The 14,730-nt window shown below is 33.1% G+C and overlaps 1 protein-coding gene across 1 annotated transcript; it reads left to right on the top strand.

Moving 5' to 3' along the window:
• The first annotated feature begins 8,928 nt into the window (after positions 1-8,928).
• LOC107926415 (pectate lyase) lies at positions 8,929-10,686 on the top strand. The gene is made up of 3 exons (XM_016857266.2): positions 8,929-9,064; positions 9,159-9,899; positions 9,982-10,686. The coding sequence occupies exons 1-3, from the start codon at positions 8,949-8,951 to the stop codon at positions 10,340-10,342; spliced, it is 1,218 nt and encodes a 405-aa protein (XP_016712755.1). The 5' UTR covers positions 8,929-8,948; the 3' UTR covers positions 10,343-10,686.
• Positions 10,687-14,730: the final 4,044 nt, after the last annotated feature.

Raw genomic sequence — 14,730 nt, forward strand, 5'->3', positions numbered from 1 at the left:
TTACATGATAGATGAAAGGTAAATGTGACTATGAGCTGTTTGTCTTTGTGGTGAATAACTTAATTACTATTTGATAGTAGTTGACTTTTCATGAAGGAAAATGTAATGGTTACCATGAGATTAAATAAGATCATATTGGGAGAATGTGTAACAGCCCGATTTTGACCCTAATAGGAATGGTGGTTTTGGAACCAAGAATTCGAGTTAGAAAAATATTTTAATATTATTTTATGTGTTAATTATGTGTGAATTTACATGTGTGAAAGTTTTGTGAATTAAATTTATCGTTTGTGTGCTTAATTTAATAAAAAGGACTTAATCACTTAAAATGAAAAAGTGGCTAATTAATGTGTAAGTGCTAATTTGCTAATGTCTTTATAATGTGAAGTCCTTAATAGGTAATTAGCCCACTATTAAAGTGAGTGGACGACAATGGTCAAGAATGAACTTTTATTATATGTTTTATATATTTAGTAATAAAGGTTAAAAATGTAAAATGAATATTAAGCTATTATATCATAAAACATTAAAGAAATAAGCCATGTTCTTCATCTTTTCATTACCGAAACTAGAAAAGAAAATTAGGTTTGAAGCTTTGAAATATTCGCCCATTGAAGACTTTGATTGAGGTTAGTTTTTGTTTCGGTTTTTGATAATTTTTACGTTTTTGTAATCGTTGCTTCGAATACTACAAGACCCATGCTTGAAATTTTGAAATTGATGATGATTTTGTGTTTTGCCATTGATGATAGTTTGTGATTTTTGTTTTTTGATGATGAAATGTTAAAGATATGTAAAAGATTAACATGTTTTGTCTTTGAATTTTTGGTGAATTTGAGTAATTAGGGCTAAATTATAAAAATAATATTTTGAGGGACTAAAATGTGAAATAAATGAAATGTGTGGACTTAGATGGACTATAGAAAGATTCAGCCTAGCTATGGTATATGCAAATTTTGTGTATTTTGTGTTTTATGCAGTAAGGACTAAATTGTAAAAAGTGTAAAATGTTAGGGGTAAAATGGTAATTTGCCTATTTATGTGTTTTTGGATTAAATTGAATGAATGTGCGTTTAAATTAATTAAATTTGAATTTATTTAGATCAAGAACGAAAGAAAATAGAATTAGATCGAGGGAAGTCGAAAGTAGTCGAATAGTCGATTATACCATTCGACAACATTCGAGGCAAGTCTATAAGCATATAAATGTCATTAAATTTGATAATATATAAATGTTACATGATGAATGGAATTTTTGTGAATATATTTGTGTATGGCCGAATGTGTATTGAAATGATAAAAAGTTATGTGAACATGAATTATGTGTTAACATATTTGAACATATAAGTGATTCGGCCTATTGATGTGTTTGTAATAATAAAAGTGAAAATATAAATATATGCATATGAGTGATTGTATTCGACCATATGGTATAAGTATGTGAGGTTAAAATGTGATCTAGTAATAAATGATCTAGTAATAACAAAATGTTAATATGTAATTGTTGTTATACATGTTTTTGCTTAAGACTTACTAAGCTTAAATAGCTTACTGTGTGTGTTCTTGTTTTCCTCTGTTTTAAGATTTTGGAGTCACGTTACGAGCTCGGGGATCGTCAGCAAAGTCTATCACACTATCGACATCTTTTGGTACTTTGTTAAAGTTTGAATTTGATCTTATGGCATGTATAGGCTTGCTTATGTTTTTGGTTAGTTTTGGATCATGTATATAAATGGCCATGCGAAAATGGCTTAATTTCCATGCTTATGTTCGGTTTGGTTTAAAAATGGCTTGTCTATGATCATTTTGCTTAAGTTAGGTTTTATGAGTTTGAATGGGTGCTTGATGTGTTTATTTTTTTTATACTTGTATTTTAAATATATATTTGATCATGATTTGAGCTTGCTTTCGAATGAAATATTCGAGTTTCACGTATGTGATAAATTTTGTTTATGCTAGGCATTAAAGTCTTGGAATATGAGTTGAATAAAGGTGATATTAGTTATGTGTTTTGGTAATAAAGTTAATATTGGGTGTTATTTGAATTAAGATTATGTTATGTGATAATCATGTATTTGGAAATATTGTATATATATGGGGTGAATTTGAAACATGTTTGATTTGAACGTGTAAGTGACTATAAGATTCAGTTTTGGTGTTTATATTATATTGATGAGCATGTATTATGTCTTAATAGATGTAATGGTATATTTGGCTAAAGCTTGGCACTTATAATGACATATATGGGTTTTGGTGAATATCATGAAAACATAAATATGCTATGGTTTGAGAGTTATACAATGACCGAATATGCATTAATTAGCTTTGTAATGATAATGAAATATGGATGTTTGAAAATGGCTTAAATGATATGGTCATTTATACATGAAATTCGTAACAAGAAAAGATGTATGTTTGATTTAAGTTTATAAAGTTATTTTCGAATGGTTTTATGACTAGGAAAATGGTAAGTTTGGTATTTGTTAAATAAACGAAAATTGGACTAAATAATGTCTTAATGTATGTTTGATATGAGATGAATATATGTTCGAATATGCTTAGGTTATTTGAATTCTGTTGTAATGGCAAAGTATGCAACTTTATTTTGTTTGAATGGTTCAATATATGTATTTTTAATTGATTATAAAGCATATAAATTTGGTATTCTATGAATTGTACTTTGTAATCATAAATGTTTAATGTGACTATAGTGTTATGCGCAGGTTATAATAATATCAAAGGTATATACGACCATATTATAATGTTGCATATGTGATTAAATTTTTAAGTTGTATACATACTAGTTCGAATTTGACAATTATGGAACATGTTCAATTGTTTTGATGTAAGTTCGGATTGAATTAATTGGAAATTTTGAAAAGTGTTGATTTGTAAGTTATGGTTAGTGATATGATTGATTTGAATTGGAACTATGATGTATGTTTCAAATTTTTAAATAATTGATTTGAGGATAGTTAAGTCTGATAATGTTATAAATGTACCGTTATTCTTTGGTGCATAAAGGGTGTTTAATGATTGTGCTAAATCATGTTATGTTCGGTAATGTTTTGTAACCCTAATCCGAAGACGGATACGGGTTAGGGGTGTTACAGAATGAATTTATCCCAGAGAGATGAAGGATATCCTATGAGGGTACCACATTTGTGACAAAATCATTGGGGAGAGTTCAGTCACGATACTATAGTGGAATGACTTCATGACTAAATGAGTTTATAATTAATAAGCGAAAAACTCGAACTTAATTATAAATCATTTGAGCCCTAATCACATATGTCTAATCGATCCCTCCGCTAGTTCGTTGAAACTAGAAATGAGTTGCATTTGAATTAAATGAACAAAAATGGATAGAAATGATAAAGTTAAAGAAATGAGTTACATTTAGAAATGAATGTGGTTTCTCATTAAGTATGGAAAAAACCTGAGAACTAATTTCAGTTCTTTAAATTTTTATTTAATTAATTTCAATTTAAAAATGGAATTAAATTAATTGGTTATTGTGAATCCGTTGAATTTTGAAATTAAATATATTTTCTCATAGATTCTTTTTCGGTAAAGTTGTCATGATTTTAACATAATTAAAATCGTTTTGAAAAAAGTATTTAAGTGGAAAAATTAATTAATTTAAATTAATTTAATAAATAATGCTTATTTTGAGAAATAGAAAAATATGTACTAGGTTGAATCAAATTATAAACTGTTGGATTAAAAGTTCAGGAAACACATATAGATGTGCCCAATACAGGAGAGGCTCAAATCCTCATCATAATACATATGAGGGAAGGCACACCCTATTAGTCACCCTCTCTCCTAATTCAACTACGGGATTAGCTTTTTTTTTCTCTATTAAATAGGAACTAAACGCATTCTAATAATTCAACTAGGGTTTCACTTCTTCTCCCTATAAATAGATTGCACTGTTAAGGCTAAAAATACAAGAAGTTACATACAACTTTTGAGATGTTATTTTGCCCAAATATAGTGAGAATTTATTTCTACGAAAAAAAATTATTTTCTGATAATAGCAATTCTATCGATTTCAATAAGAGTGATTTGTTTTCCTATTGAAAGTAAGAAAATTATTTATGGTTCTGTGTTTGATTTAAAGTTGTTCGAGCTCACACTCGAAGTAGATCGTGGTACGAGAACAATAGAGAAGGACGTTCGATTGATAGTCGAGAACATTTAGGATTTGTCTAACCCAAAACACAAGTACTATTTCGAGAATAGTTTATTGCTATAAATATCACAAACCAACTCAGCTTTTCAAAATTTTATTTTTCCACTGAGCTAGAAAACCGTTTTCAAACAAAAATATTCCAACAATGTGGATGATCAAAAGAGCAGATTTGGTGGTTGCTTATACCTTGGTTGAAACTTAGTTTTTTAGTATAACAAGAAGCAAAACTCCATCTCACCTTCGATAGGTGAGGCAGAGTACATAACAGCTAGAAGTTGTAGTGCACAACTTCTCTAGATGAAGCAAATGCTTGCTAACAATGGTGTGGCAAATGTTGTGGCCATTGTTTTCCATGATAACAAGATTGCAATTAACATATCAAGAAATCCAATTCAACACTCAAGGACCAAGCATATTTTCATTTTCCACCACTTCATCAGAGAGTTTGTTGAAGAAGGAAAGGTTGAGCTAGAGTATGTGAAAATAAAGAATCAATTGGATGACTTGTTTATGAATCTACTGGATGCTTTAAGGTTTGAAGTGCTAAAGAGTTCAGTTGGGGTTTTTCATGTCTACAATGTGGTAGCTATTTTGGGAAGGCAACCAAAAGCATATCCGGGTTTCCAATTAAAGTGTTTTAATGGAAAATTTTGGTATTTAATTTTGGTGGTAGTTTCTTTACTTTTGAAGGTAAATATTTGAGAAAATATTTCTTTCCAAATTCTTGGAGGGAAAAAATTAAAATGTGTCGTGCCAAAATAAGTTTAAGGGCTATAAATAAAGATCAAATCAGAAGAAAAGCCTCAGATCTATTCTTTGAATATTTCAAGCCTTAAGCAATTTCTTGTTTTCTTGATCTTCTTGCTTTCTTCTCCCCATTGTGTTCGAGAAAACTTAACAATATTCACCAATGACCAATATTGAGAAAATCTCTTCTCTTCTTGAATGAGCATAAGAATAAGATGTCCAAAGCTCAAGGAAAGCCATTACCAGCCCTGATGTTCTTATTTCTAAAATCCCTGAAGGTTCTCAAATAGTGCCACAAACTGTAGGCACTATCTCAGACACTGTTTTTCTTGGCGATGTTGCACAGATTTTATCATTTCCTAATATTGGACTAGGGGTTGATGAATCATTTAAGGTGGCCCAAGAGGAGTCCTTTGATGCTGCAAAGGACTAAGAAAAAGCCTTTCAGTCAATAGAGGCTATTTCCCAAGTTCTTGTTGAAATCAATTATGCTTTCAACAACCCTTCTACTCTTGAATCTTTTACATTGTTTTTGGAGTCCCTAGTAGGGGTTATAGAATATCGTAACCCCAATCCCTCTACTATTCCATTGAATGATGCATTTTCTTCTCCTCAACTTGAAATTGATACTAGTCCATCTTCTATGGTTGGGAATTTTGTTACAAACATCATTGTGCCTACTTTGGAGGTTGATGAGGAGCATTGTGAGAAAGCGGTTGAGCCTGGCATTGAAGCTGAGACAGAGAAAGAAGTTGTCATCAAAAGTGTGACCATAAATGCAGAAATAGGTTCAAAAGCTCATGTGTAGATAAATAACCACAATATCAATGGCTAGTTCAAAGAAAAAGGCTACTATTGAAGAGAAAGGAAAATAAAAGGCCACTCCCATTTCTAAAAGGAAGAGATTGAGTCAATCAAAGCCATTTAAGGCTGATTCCGAACACAACGTGCCCATTAAGAAGCTAGTGCTTGGTAGAATAGCTAGAACAAAGAGGCCCAATGTGTCACTTACTCCAATGCAACCTATAAACAGCTTGAGAGATGTAAACCCTCAAAAGCTTTATGGAAAAAAAACCAATATGAAGAAGAGTTGTTGTAAACTTATGATAGAGTCTACATAACCACAACAAGTACTAAGAGATATGCCTCATTGGCCAATGACAACATCATCGAGGAGTACAATATCAATAAGAAAAGCTTTGGTGATCATGATATTAACACCATCCTAGAGAAGAATAATATTCTCATCTATACTCAATTTGTTAAGCCCTATGTTAATAAAGTAGTCTTGGAGTTCTATGCCAACCTACTTCAGAGCATTGATGACCCAACCAATAAGTTACACCACAAGGTCTATTTGTGAGGTATATTGTATAAGTTTGAGCCAGTAAAAATTAGACACTTACTTCACCACTCCTACACCAAGGATGTGGAGAATCAGATGACACCATTGTTGCTCAAATCACAAATAAAATTCATCTCATATGGCCTGTTGGTTCAGAACTTCACTCATTTGCATTGGAACCAACCTATGTTGCCCTATATTCCATAACAACGAGAATTGACTTCCCAACAACTAAAGGCATAATGTGACAAAGAAGACAATTGCCCTGTTAAGGAAGGTGGGAGTTTGAATCCAATTCGATATTGGATACTTGATCTTTAATGGGATATGATAACATGTTGTGAAGGTTTATAATAAGCTCAGTTTCCTTATCCATCTCTTATATTTCAAATCTTATTTTTGAAAAATTAAAAAAAATCAAATTTATTGAGAAATATGGAAAGTTTCCTCTTGAGTTGAAGTTCTTTCACAAGTGGTTAGAGGGCAAACATGCTCCATTGGACCCTGAAAACATTCAAGAGGAAGAAGCCCCTACTGAGGACACAATAGTGTTTGAAACTGTTGGCACAGTTCCTAGTTCCTCAAGCACCTCAGCTACTGTTGATCAGAGGCTCTTCAAGTTACTTTTTGATGATATTGTTTCCAATAAGAGGCAAATAAAGACCTCAAAGCTCGCAACAATAAGCTATTGGCCATGAAGTTGGGCGTCTTAGCCAGACAACTTCAATGATCCCCTTGCAATCATTGAACAAAAAAAAGGGGGGACTAATGGTGCTACGATGGTGGTGGTATGATTTTTTATGCAACAATAACATAAACTTAGGGTTCCAATTCTTATTTGGCATGATGATTCTTCTGCTCTAATGCTCACCCGATCCAATAATCTTGTACTCTACCCTCATATGTTTTTGTTCATATTAACAATCTATTAACAAGCTTGTACTTTAATAAATACCTTAATGAAGATGAAAGTGTTTGGTTAAGGGAGAGTTACTTAAGGGGAGAATATGTAATTGTGATGAATTTATTTTTCCTGTATATGTTTTGTTCAAAAATTTCCAAAAGGGGAGATTGATGACACATTTATTTGATGGCAAGAAAGATTTAGTGGCTAAAACAATGACCATAACTTTAGGCACTGTTTTATTGCCTTACTTGTCTATTTGAAAAGTTGTCAATTTTAGAACAGAAGCATTGGGCTATCTATTGTGGAATTATTTGGAGTAAATTAAGCCCAGAATGTGATGACCAATTGTGTAGAAATCGAAGACTTAAAGATTGGTTCTTGCAAATTAAGTCAGGTTATTTGCGGAACAAGTAAAGTCACGTTCTATAGTTGAAGACTTTGGATTGCACAGAGACTCTTATAGAAGTATTATCTTCTGCTGATTTTTAGCCTTACTTTAAAGAAAAGTGATTAGATTATAACTCTTATATAAACAAAACTTAAGTAGTATATAAACATAAGTTTTGCCTAGGTCAAGTGGATGGGAGAGTAACCGTGAGTTTAAAAGAACACAAATTTGTTCAAGTAAAAAACTGTGTATGTGTCAATTGATTCTATAAGCAATCAAGAGAGTCTCTTGAGTTGCAAAGCTAAGCTTTCAAGGGGAAGCTTTGTGGGAGAGTAATCTAGCCTTTATACAGCGGTGAGGTCACTAAATTGGTGAGTGTTAGACTAGTGTTAAAACTGAAATCATTGGTTGTACTGTGAGTAACATAGACGAAAATTGCTTTGGATAAGACCCCACACATAGATTAAAGTGGAACTGCGTAAACCATCTCAGTGTTCATCTTTAATTTTAACTTTCTTTTAATTTCATAATTGAAACTATGATCATAATTCCAAATACTATTTTAATCACAGTTTTTGTTTTCAGAGCAAGTAACCCTCTACACTATCTTCCAATCATTGCTGGTTTTTGTGTGCATGATTGTTTTGTATGATGTGTTTGGTGGCCCTCTGGTTTTGCTCTGTGTATAAAGTGTTTTTATGCCTGCTCTGGTGCTTGTGTCTTTGTGGCTCACTGTGCATGCATGGTAGCTTTTTATCGAATCTTTAGCAAGTCAAATAAAAGCAACCAAATTTCCAAATTTTCATCTTTTAAAGTAAGAAAAAAAAGGTCAACTAAGATCAGCATTTTTTCAAAAGGATGGTTGGCAAAACATGTTCCATTGAACCTGTGGAGAGCACATTATGGGTCTAATATTAAAAAAAGCTTGATGATCTCTTTAACTAATATTAGTGTTTTTCTTTCCTCAAACACTAGAATGATGATTGATGACGTAGTTCGGCTACTGTGATTTTTTTATTTTCCTTTAAAGTATAATATCTAACATTATGTATAAAAATATGGGTATAAACCACCAAATATAAACATGTTCCGAAATATACAACACATGACGGCTACTGTAGATGAAATACATGGCTGGATAAATTCAATAAAATTGACTTTAATTCACAGCTAATTACGAACTTCTATAGGCTTGATTAACGGTTTAAACTACCCATATGACTCCCATAGATAAAACCCCCTGAAATTACGACTCACTTGGACCTATCACGCCATACCTCTCGGCTTTTTACCCTTTATATAAACCCCATTCTGCATGGCCTTCCTATCCCACCCATCTCCTTCTTCGTTTCTCACCTACACAATGGATTTCTCAACATTCTCAATCTTTCACATTTTCATCCTTCCTCTCCTTTGTCCTTCTCTTGTTTCTTCTTCGGCAGTTCGAGACCCTGAATCTGTCGTAGCTGAAGTTCATAAGTAACCACTTATTTGGACACTGTTTAACATTTTTCCTTAAAGGTTTCGATTTTCCATATAAATATTAATATTTTACCATGTGTTTGGTTTGCAGGAGCATAAATGCTTCGAGGAGGCACTTGGGTTACTTGTCATGTGGAACGGGGAACCCTATTGATGACTGCTGGAGGTGTGACCCCAATTGGGAGAGTAATCGTCAAAAGCTAGCTGATTGCGGAATCGGGTTCGGAAAGGACGCGATTGGCGGAAAGAACGGTCGAATCTATGTCGTTACCGATGCCGGTGACGATGACCCTGTAAACCCTAAACCGGGTACTTTGAGGCATGCAGTGATTCAAGACGAGCCATTGTGGATCATATTCAAGAGGGATATGGTGATCACTTTGAAGGAAGAGTTGGTGATGAACTCTTACAAGACAATCGACGGACGAGGTGCCAGCGTTCATATATCGGGAGGGCCATGCATTACCATACATTACGTATCCAACATCATCATCCATGGCATCAACATACATGATTGTAAACCGGGTGGGAGTACTACCATAAGAGACTCACCTGAGCATGCAGGCCATTGGACTCCGTCGGATGGTGATGGGGTATCCATCTTTAATAGCAAGAATATATGGGTTGACCATTGTACCCTCTCTAATTGTAAAGATGGATTGATTGATGTGATCCATGGATCCACAGCAGTGACCATCTCAAACAACTACATGACGCATCATGATAAAGTCATGCTTTTGGGACACAGTGATGAGTATACGCAAGACAAAGACATGCAAGTCACTGTTGCCTTTAACCATTTTGGGGAAGGTCTTGTTCAGAGAATGCCAAGGTAATTACTTCTTTATTAATTCACCCCTAATTTCGATTCTTTCCATTATCTATATTCAGCATCGCACGCATGTAAATTGTAGGTGTCGACATGGATATTTTCATGTGGTGAACAATGATTATACACATTGGGAAATGTATGCCATTGGAGGAAGTGCAAACCCTACAATCAACAGCCAAGGGAATAGATTTCTAGCGCCAGATGACGGTTCTAAGAAAGAGGTGACCAAGCATGAGGATGCACCGGAGAGCGAGTGGCGAAACTGGAACTGGAGGTCGGAAGGAGACTTGATGTTGAACGGAGCTTTCTTCAGGCAAACCGGAGGCGGAGCATCATCGACCTATGCTAGGGCTTCTAGTCTGAGTGCTAGACCATCTTCTCTTGTGGGTCCAATGACCGCCACTGCTGGTGCACTTAGCTGCAAGATTGGATCCCACTGCTAGATAATTTTGACGCAGCAGTAAACCATACATGCATATATAACTTCATGCAGGCATATATATGCATGTATGTATGCGGAAAAAACACAGTGGAAAAGAGAGATTAATGACGATAATGAGTTAAAATAATCAAATATATTTCTAGTTTTGGTGTTTGGTTATAGCTAAGAATGTTATATGATGAAGTGACAACCACTGCATGTTGCTATATAGATTGGATTAATATATGATCAATCTTATGCAGTTTGTACTCTGATGTAATGTAATGAAACCATGCAACTGCAGTTTAGTGTTGATTTTACGGTTATTTCCTATGAAATGATGATATACTTTTCATGATATAATGACTATCTATTTTATTCATAAGAAAGTTTGCTTATTTGATCTGGAGATCATTATATTTTGACTTGGGCACGAATCATTTGCTAAGATTGTTGAGTGCTACTACTTTTCTTTAAAGGATAAATATCAAATTTATACATGAATTTTGGTTTAATATACAATTTGATATATAAACTTTGATTTGGTTCTATTATACACTTGAAACTTGAATTGTAGTTCATAATTATACATGAAAATTTGATTTTACTTTACCAACAAAAGGCTAGAAGTGGAAGTAGACTTCTTCGTATCTTTCATGGTTTGCAGTTGGGGTTGTTTATGTTGAATAATGTGATGTCATGAATGTGTGCATGTAATCAATGTGTTTAGAATGGATAAAGCTAGGGAATCTAATAGTCATGCATGGATGTATTTAGATGCATAGATTGAAACAAATAGTCACTTGTTAAAACTATATAAAGGTTGTAAGTGATGAAGTCATCGTAAGAAAGTAAGAAAAAAATAGATAAAGAGAATATGATATGAATAAAGTATCCATTTCGTGTTGAATGTCTTTTCCCTTCACCATCTTGATTTGTTATAGCCGATCATATTATTTGTATCCCTTTTCATATAATTTTAACTTGTTTAATAGTAAAATTAAGTTAATTTAGTAATAAGTTATGTTTTACAGTTTAAGTAGTCAAATTATGATTTCTAGTAGTTTTTATAGTATTTGATATCTAAATAAGGTTATGTGGTTATATAGGATGGATCGAGAGCTAAAAATGTAACTTCTAGATGAAATTGTTGTTGATGTCACAACATTAGGCCATGGAAGTCATGACATTGAAGACAAACGCACTAACAAACTCCTGGGATGAAACTGTCGTGACTGATAACATTGAGACCTGAAAGTCGCAATGTTGGTTCCATATCATGACGAGGAAGTACTCCATGTCCTGACATTTCTCTATGTATAGAAATTGCGATTTCAAGGGCAATTTAGGGTCTTTTCTAATTTAAAGTCCTAATTGTTATATTAAATGAAAGGGCATTTTAGTCTTCGAACTATTACCTATATTGTAATCAGAATGAAAGGAGGCTTTTAAGACTTCTACAAATTGAATTTTAGTTTTTAGTAGATTAGGTTTTCACTATGTTTTCTTAATCGGAATCTCTCTATTACGAAGTTTATTCGTAGCGAACAGAGAATGCTCCAGATGCGTGCACTCATCTGAATTAATAATGAGCATTCTCTTCTTTAGTCTCTTTATTTATATCTCATTCATTACATTATAAATCGAATGTCTATGTAAATATGAGAATAAAATCGATGTTATAATTAGTATCTTGCATGATTGGTTGATCAACTAATTATTTGATTAAGTGATTATTTATCTGAAGTTGGTTGTTTATTCGATTTTGCTAAAGTTCTCAGTATACTAGGATTGATGACCCTAGTAGAATATCTAAACAAATGAGACTGTAAGGATATTCATATGCCTAGGGGAGATCGATAGGGTAACTTAGGTAGTAGCTATTAGCAAGGATGAAACCGAGAGGGCATTCTTAATTAAGAGTGGTAGACAGCTCAATTAAAGTAAATAGTGGCTTAATCGATAATGAGTAAATCAACCAATTATAGGCTAATCAACTCGCCTTGTTTAAACAAAGAATAGGAAGTCTCGAGAGTTTTTAGATATTAACCCTAGGTTTAATTTTAATTTAGTTAGTCTTTTTGAAATCTGAATCTTGAATCTACACTACTAATTCGTAACTTGACTAGATTAGTACTTGTTTTAGGACTAATTAATTTAGTAACAACTTTCACCAACTTAGCAATCCCTTGGGTACGGTCCTCAAAATACTTTCAATATTTCGTTGTAAAATTAACTATATTACAATTTGACTCATGCACTTGTAGACACCACACTTCACTTCTAAATTTAATTGCATTATTCTAAGCCCTAATGCATGCACATCAGGGTGTGATCAAGTTGTTGGTGCCATTGTTAAAGATTGCGACGGTGTAAAATTGTTATTAAATTGGTTGTATAGTAAAATAATACTAGTTGAAAGACGAACGAGCTAGATAATGTTTTAACTTTCTTATATAGTTATTTTTATTTTTCATTTTTATTATTTTGTTTATCTACCTTTTTGATAATTTAACTTAACCATGGATGATTATGCTTACAGGTGGTTTTATAATCAACACTTAAGTAGGAAAAAATCGAGTTGGTCGAATAGAATCTCGACGAACCAATGGAGTTATGACTGAAAATATGAGAGGCACAGGTATTAAGATGAACCTCTGTATGATTATATAGATATACTACCAAGAGAGAAAGATACAGCTGAAGATGGTCTAATCGTTATCTGACTTACGATCCACAGCCTCAGTTCTACCCACAGACTTAGTATAACTATCCACATTAGGGTGAGAATCATAGTAGATATGAGGAGTTCCCAGTAATGGAAGCTCGTCTTGGTGCATTTGAGGATAGCTTGTCTAAGTTTGGAGCTAAAATGAAAAGCGACATGTCCCTAATAAACAGGATGGATTAGATAATAGGATTACTTTAAAAACTATTAGAGGTAAATTCTCTAATACAAGAGGTCGTATATGATGTTCCTAACTCTGACGGTGAGGACCATTGTACTATTTTTTACCATATTAACTTAAATGATAAAGTTCATCAAGAGATTGTAATGGGCGACCATGATGAAGATTTAAAGAGGGAAGAAGGTGTATCTGATCCAATTGACATAGTAGTAAATGTAGGAGTAGTCACTAACACTGAGTTCAAACTGGTTCTAAATGAAAGTGTAATGGAGTTTGTACACTTCCTGGCCATAGTTGGGGAGATGCCAACTAAAGGATTCGATGAGTTCATTCCATTCTCATTTGAAGAGAGAGGCAAAGCTCGAGCAACCAGAGCCTCACGAGACATTAAAATAAGGATACGCAAGGTAATAATACCTCGAAACACAATATACAATTGGATTAGATTTGGTGTTAAATGACTCATAATGTCGATATCACATCAATCAAAGATAAGGGATTGTCAGTGGATTTGAACAAGGAGGTTGGTTTGTATTTATTGACAGGATAACAAGCATCGAATCAAAGTGTTGAGGACAAGCGACTGGACTGACAATACATCGAACAAGACCCAAATAGAATAGATCCTGAATCTATTTGTGGATTTATTCGTTTGTAATATTTATAGTGTGACATACTTTTAATCCTGAGTGGATGATGAACTATGTATATGTGACTCATATACTTTGATGTAAGTCAAAACTTGAGTTCAAAGAGATAAGGATTCGAAAGCCGGTGCATTGGGTATATGACTTCTGCAATATGTAGCATCATTCACAATAGTGGAATTCATAGCCTAAGACATGGGTAAATTATATCATCTCATTGACATTACATGATAGATGAAAAGCAAGTGTGTCACGGGTTGTTTTTCTTTGTGATGAATGAATTAATTATTATATGATAGTAATTGACTTTTCATGAAGGAAGATGTAATGATTACCATGAAATAAAATAAAATCATATTGGGAGAACGAATTTATCCCAAAGAGATTAAGAATATCCTATGAGGGTAACACACTTATGAAAAGATCATTGGACAAGCACTGATCAAGTAGCTTTCATAATGGTATGTATTTAGGGAGAGCTCAGTCATGATATTATAGTGGAATGACTTCGTGACTAAATGAGTTTATAATTAATAAGTGAAAAGCTTGAACTTACTAATAAATCATTTGAGCTCTAATCACATATGTTCAATCGATCCCTCCACTAGCTCTTTGAAACCATAAATAAATTGCATGTTGAATCAAATGAACAAAAATGGATAAAAATGATAAAGTTAGATAAATGAGTTATATTTGAAAATGAATGTGGTTTCTCACTAAGTATGGAAATGACATGAGAATTAATTTAAGTTTTTTGATTTATTATTTAATTAAAAAATTAAAACTCAAAGATAGAATTAAATTAATTGGTCATTGTGAATCTGTTGAATGTAGAAATTAAATATATTTTCTCA

This window comes from Gossypium hirsutum, chromosome D07 (assembly GCF_007990345.1).
Source record: "Gossypium hirsutum isolate 1008001.06 chromosome D07, Gossypium_hirsutum_v2.1, whole genome shotgun sequence".
NCBI classification, from domain to species: Eukaryota; Viridiplantae; Streptophyta; class Magnoliopsida; order Malvales; family Malvaceae; genus Gossypium; species Gossypium hirsutum.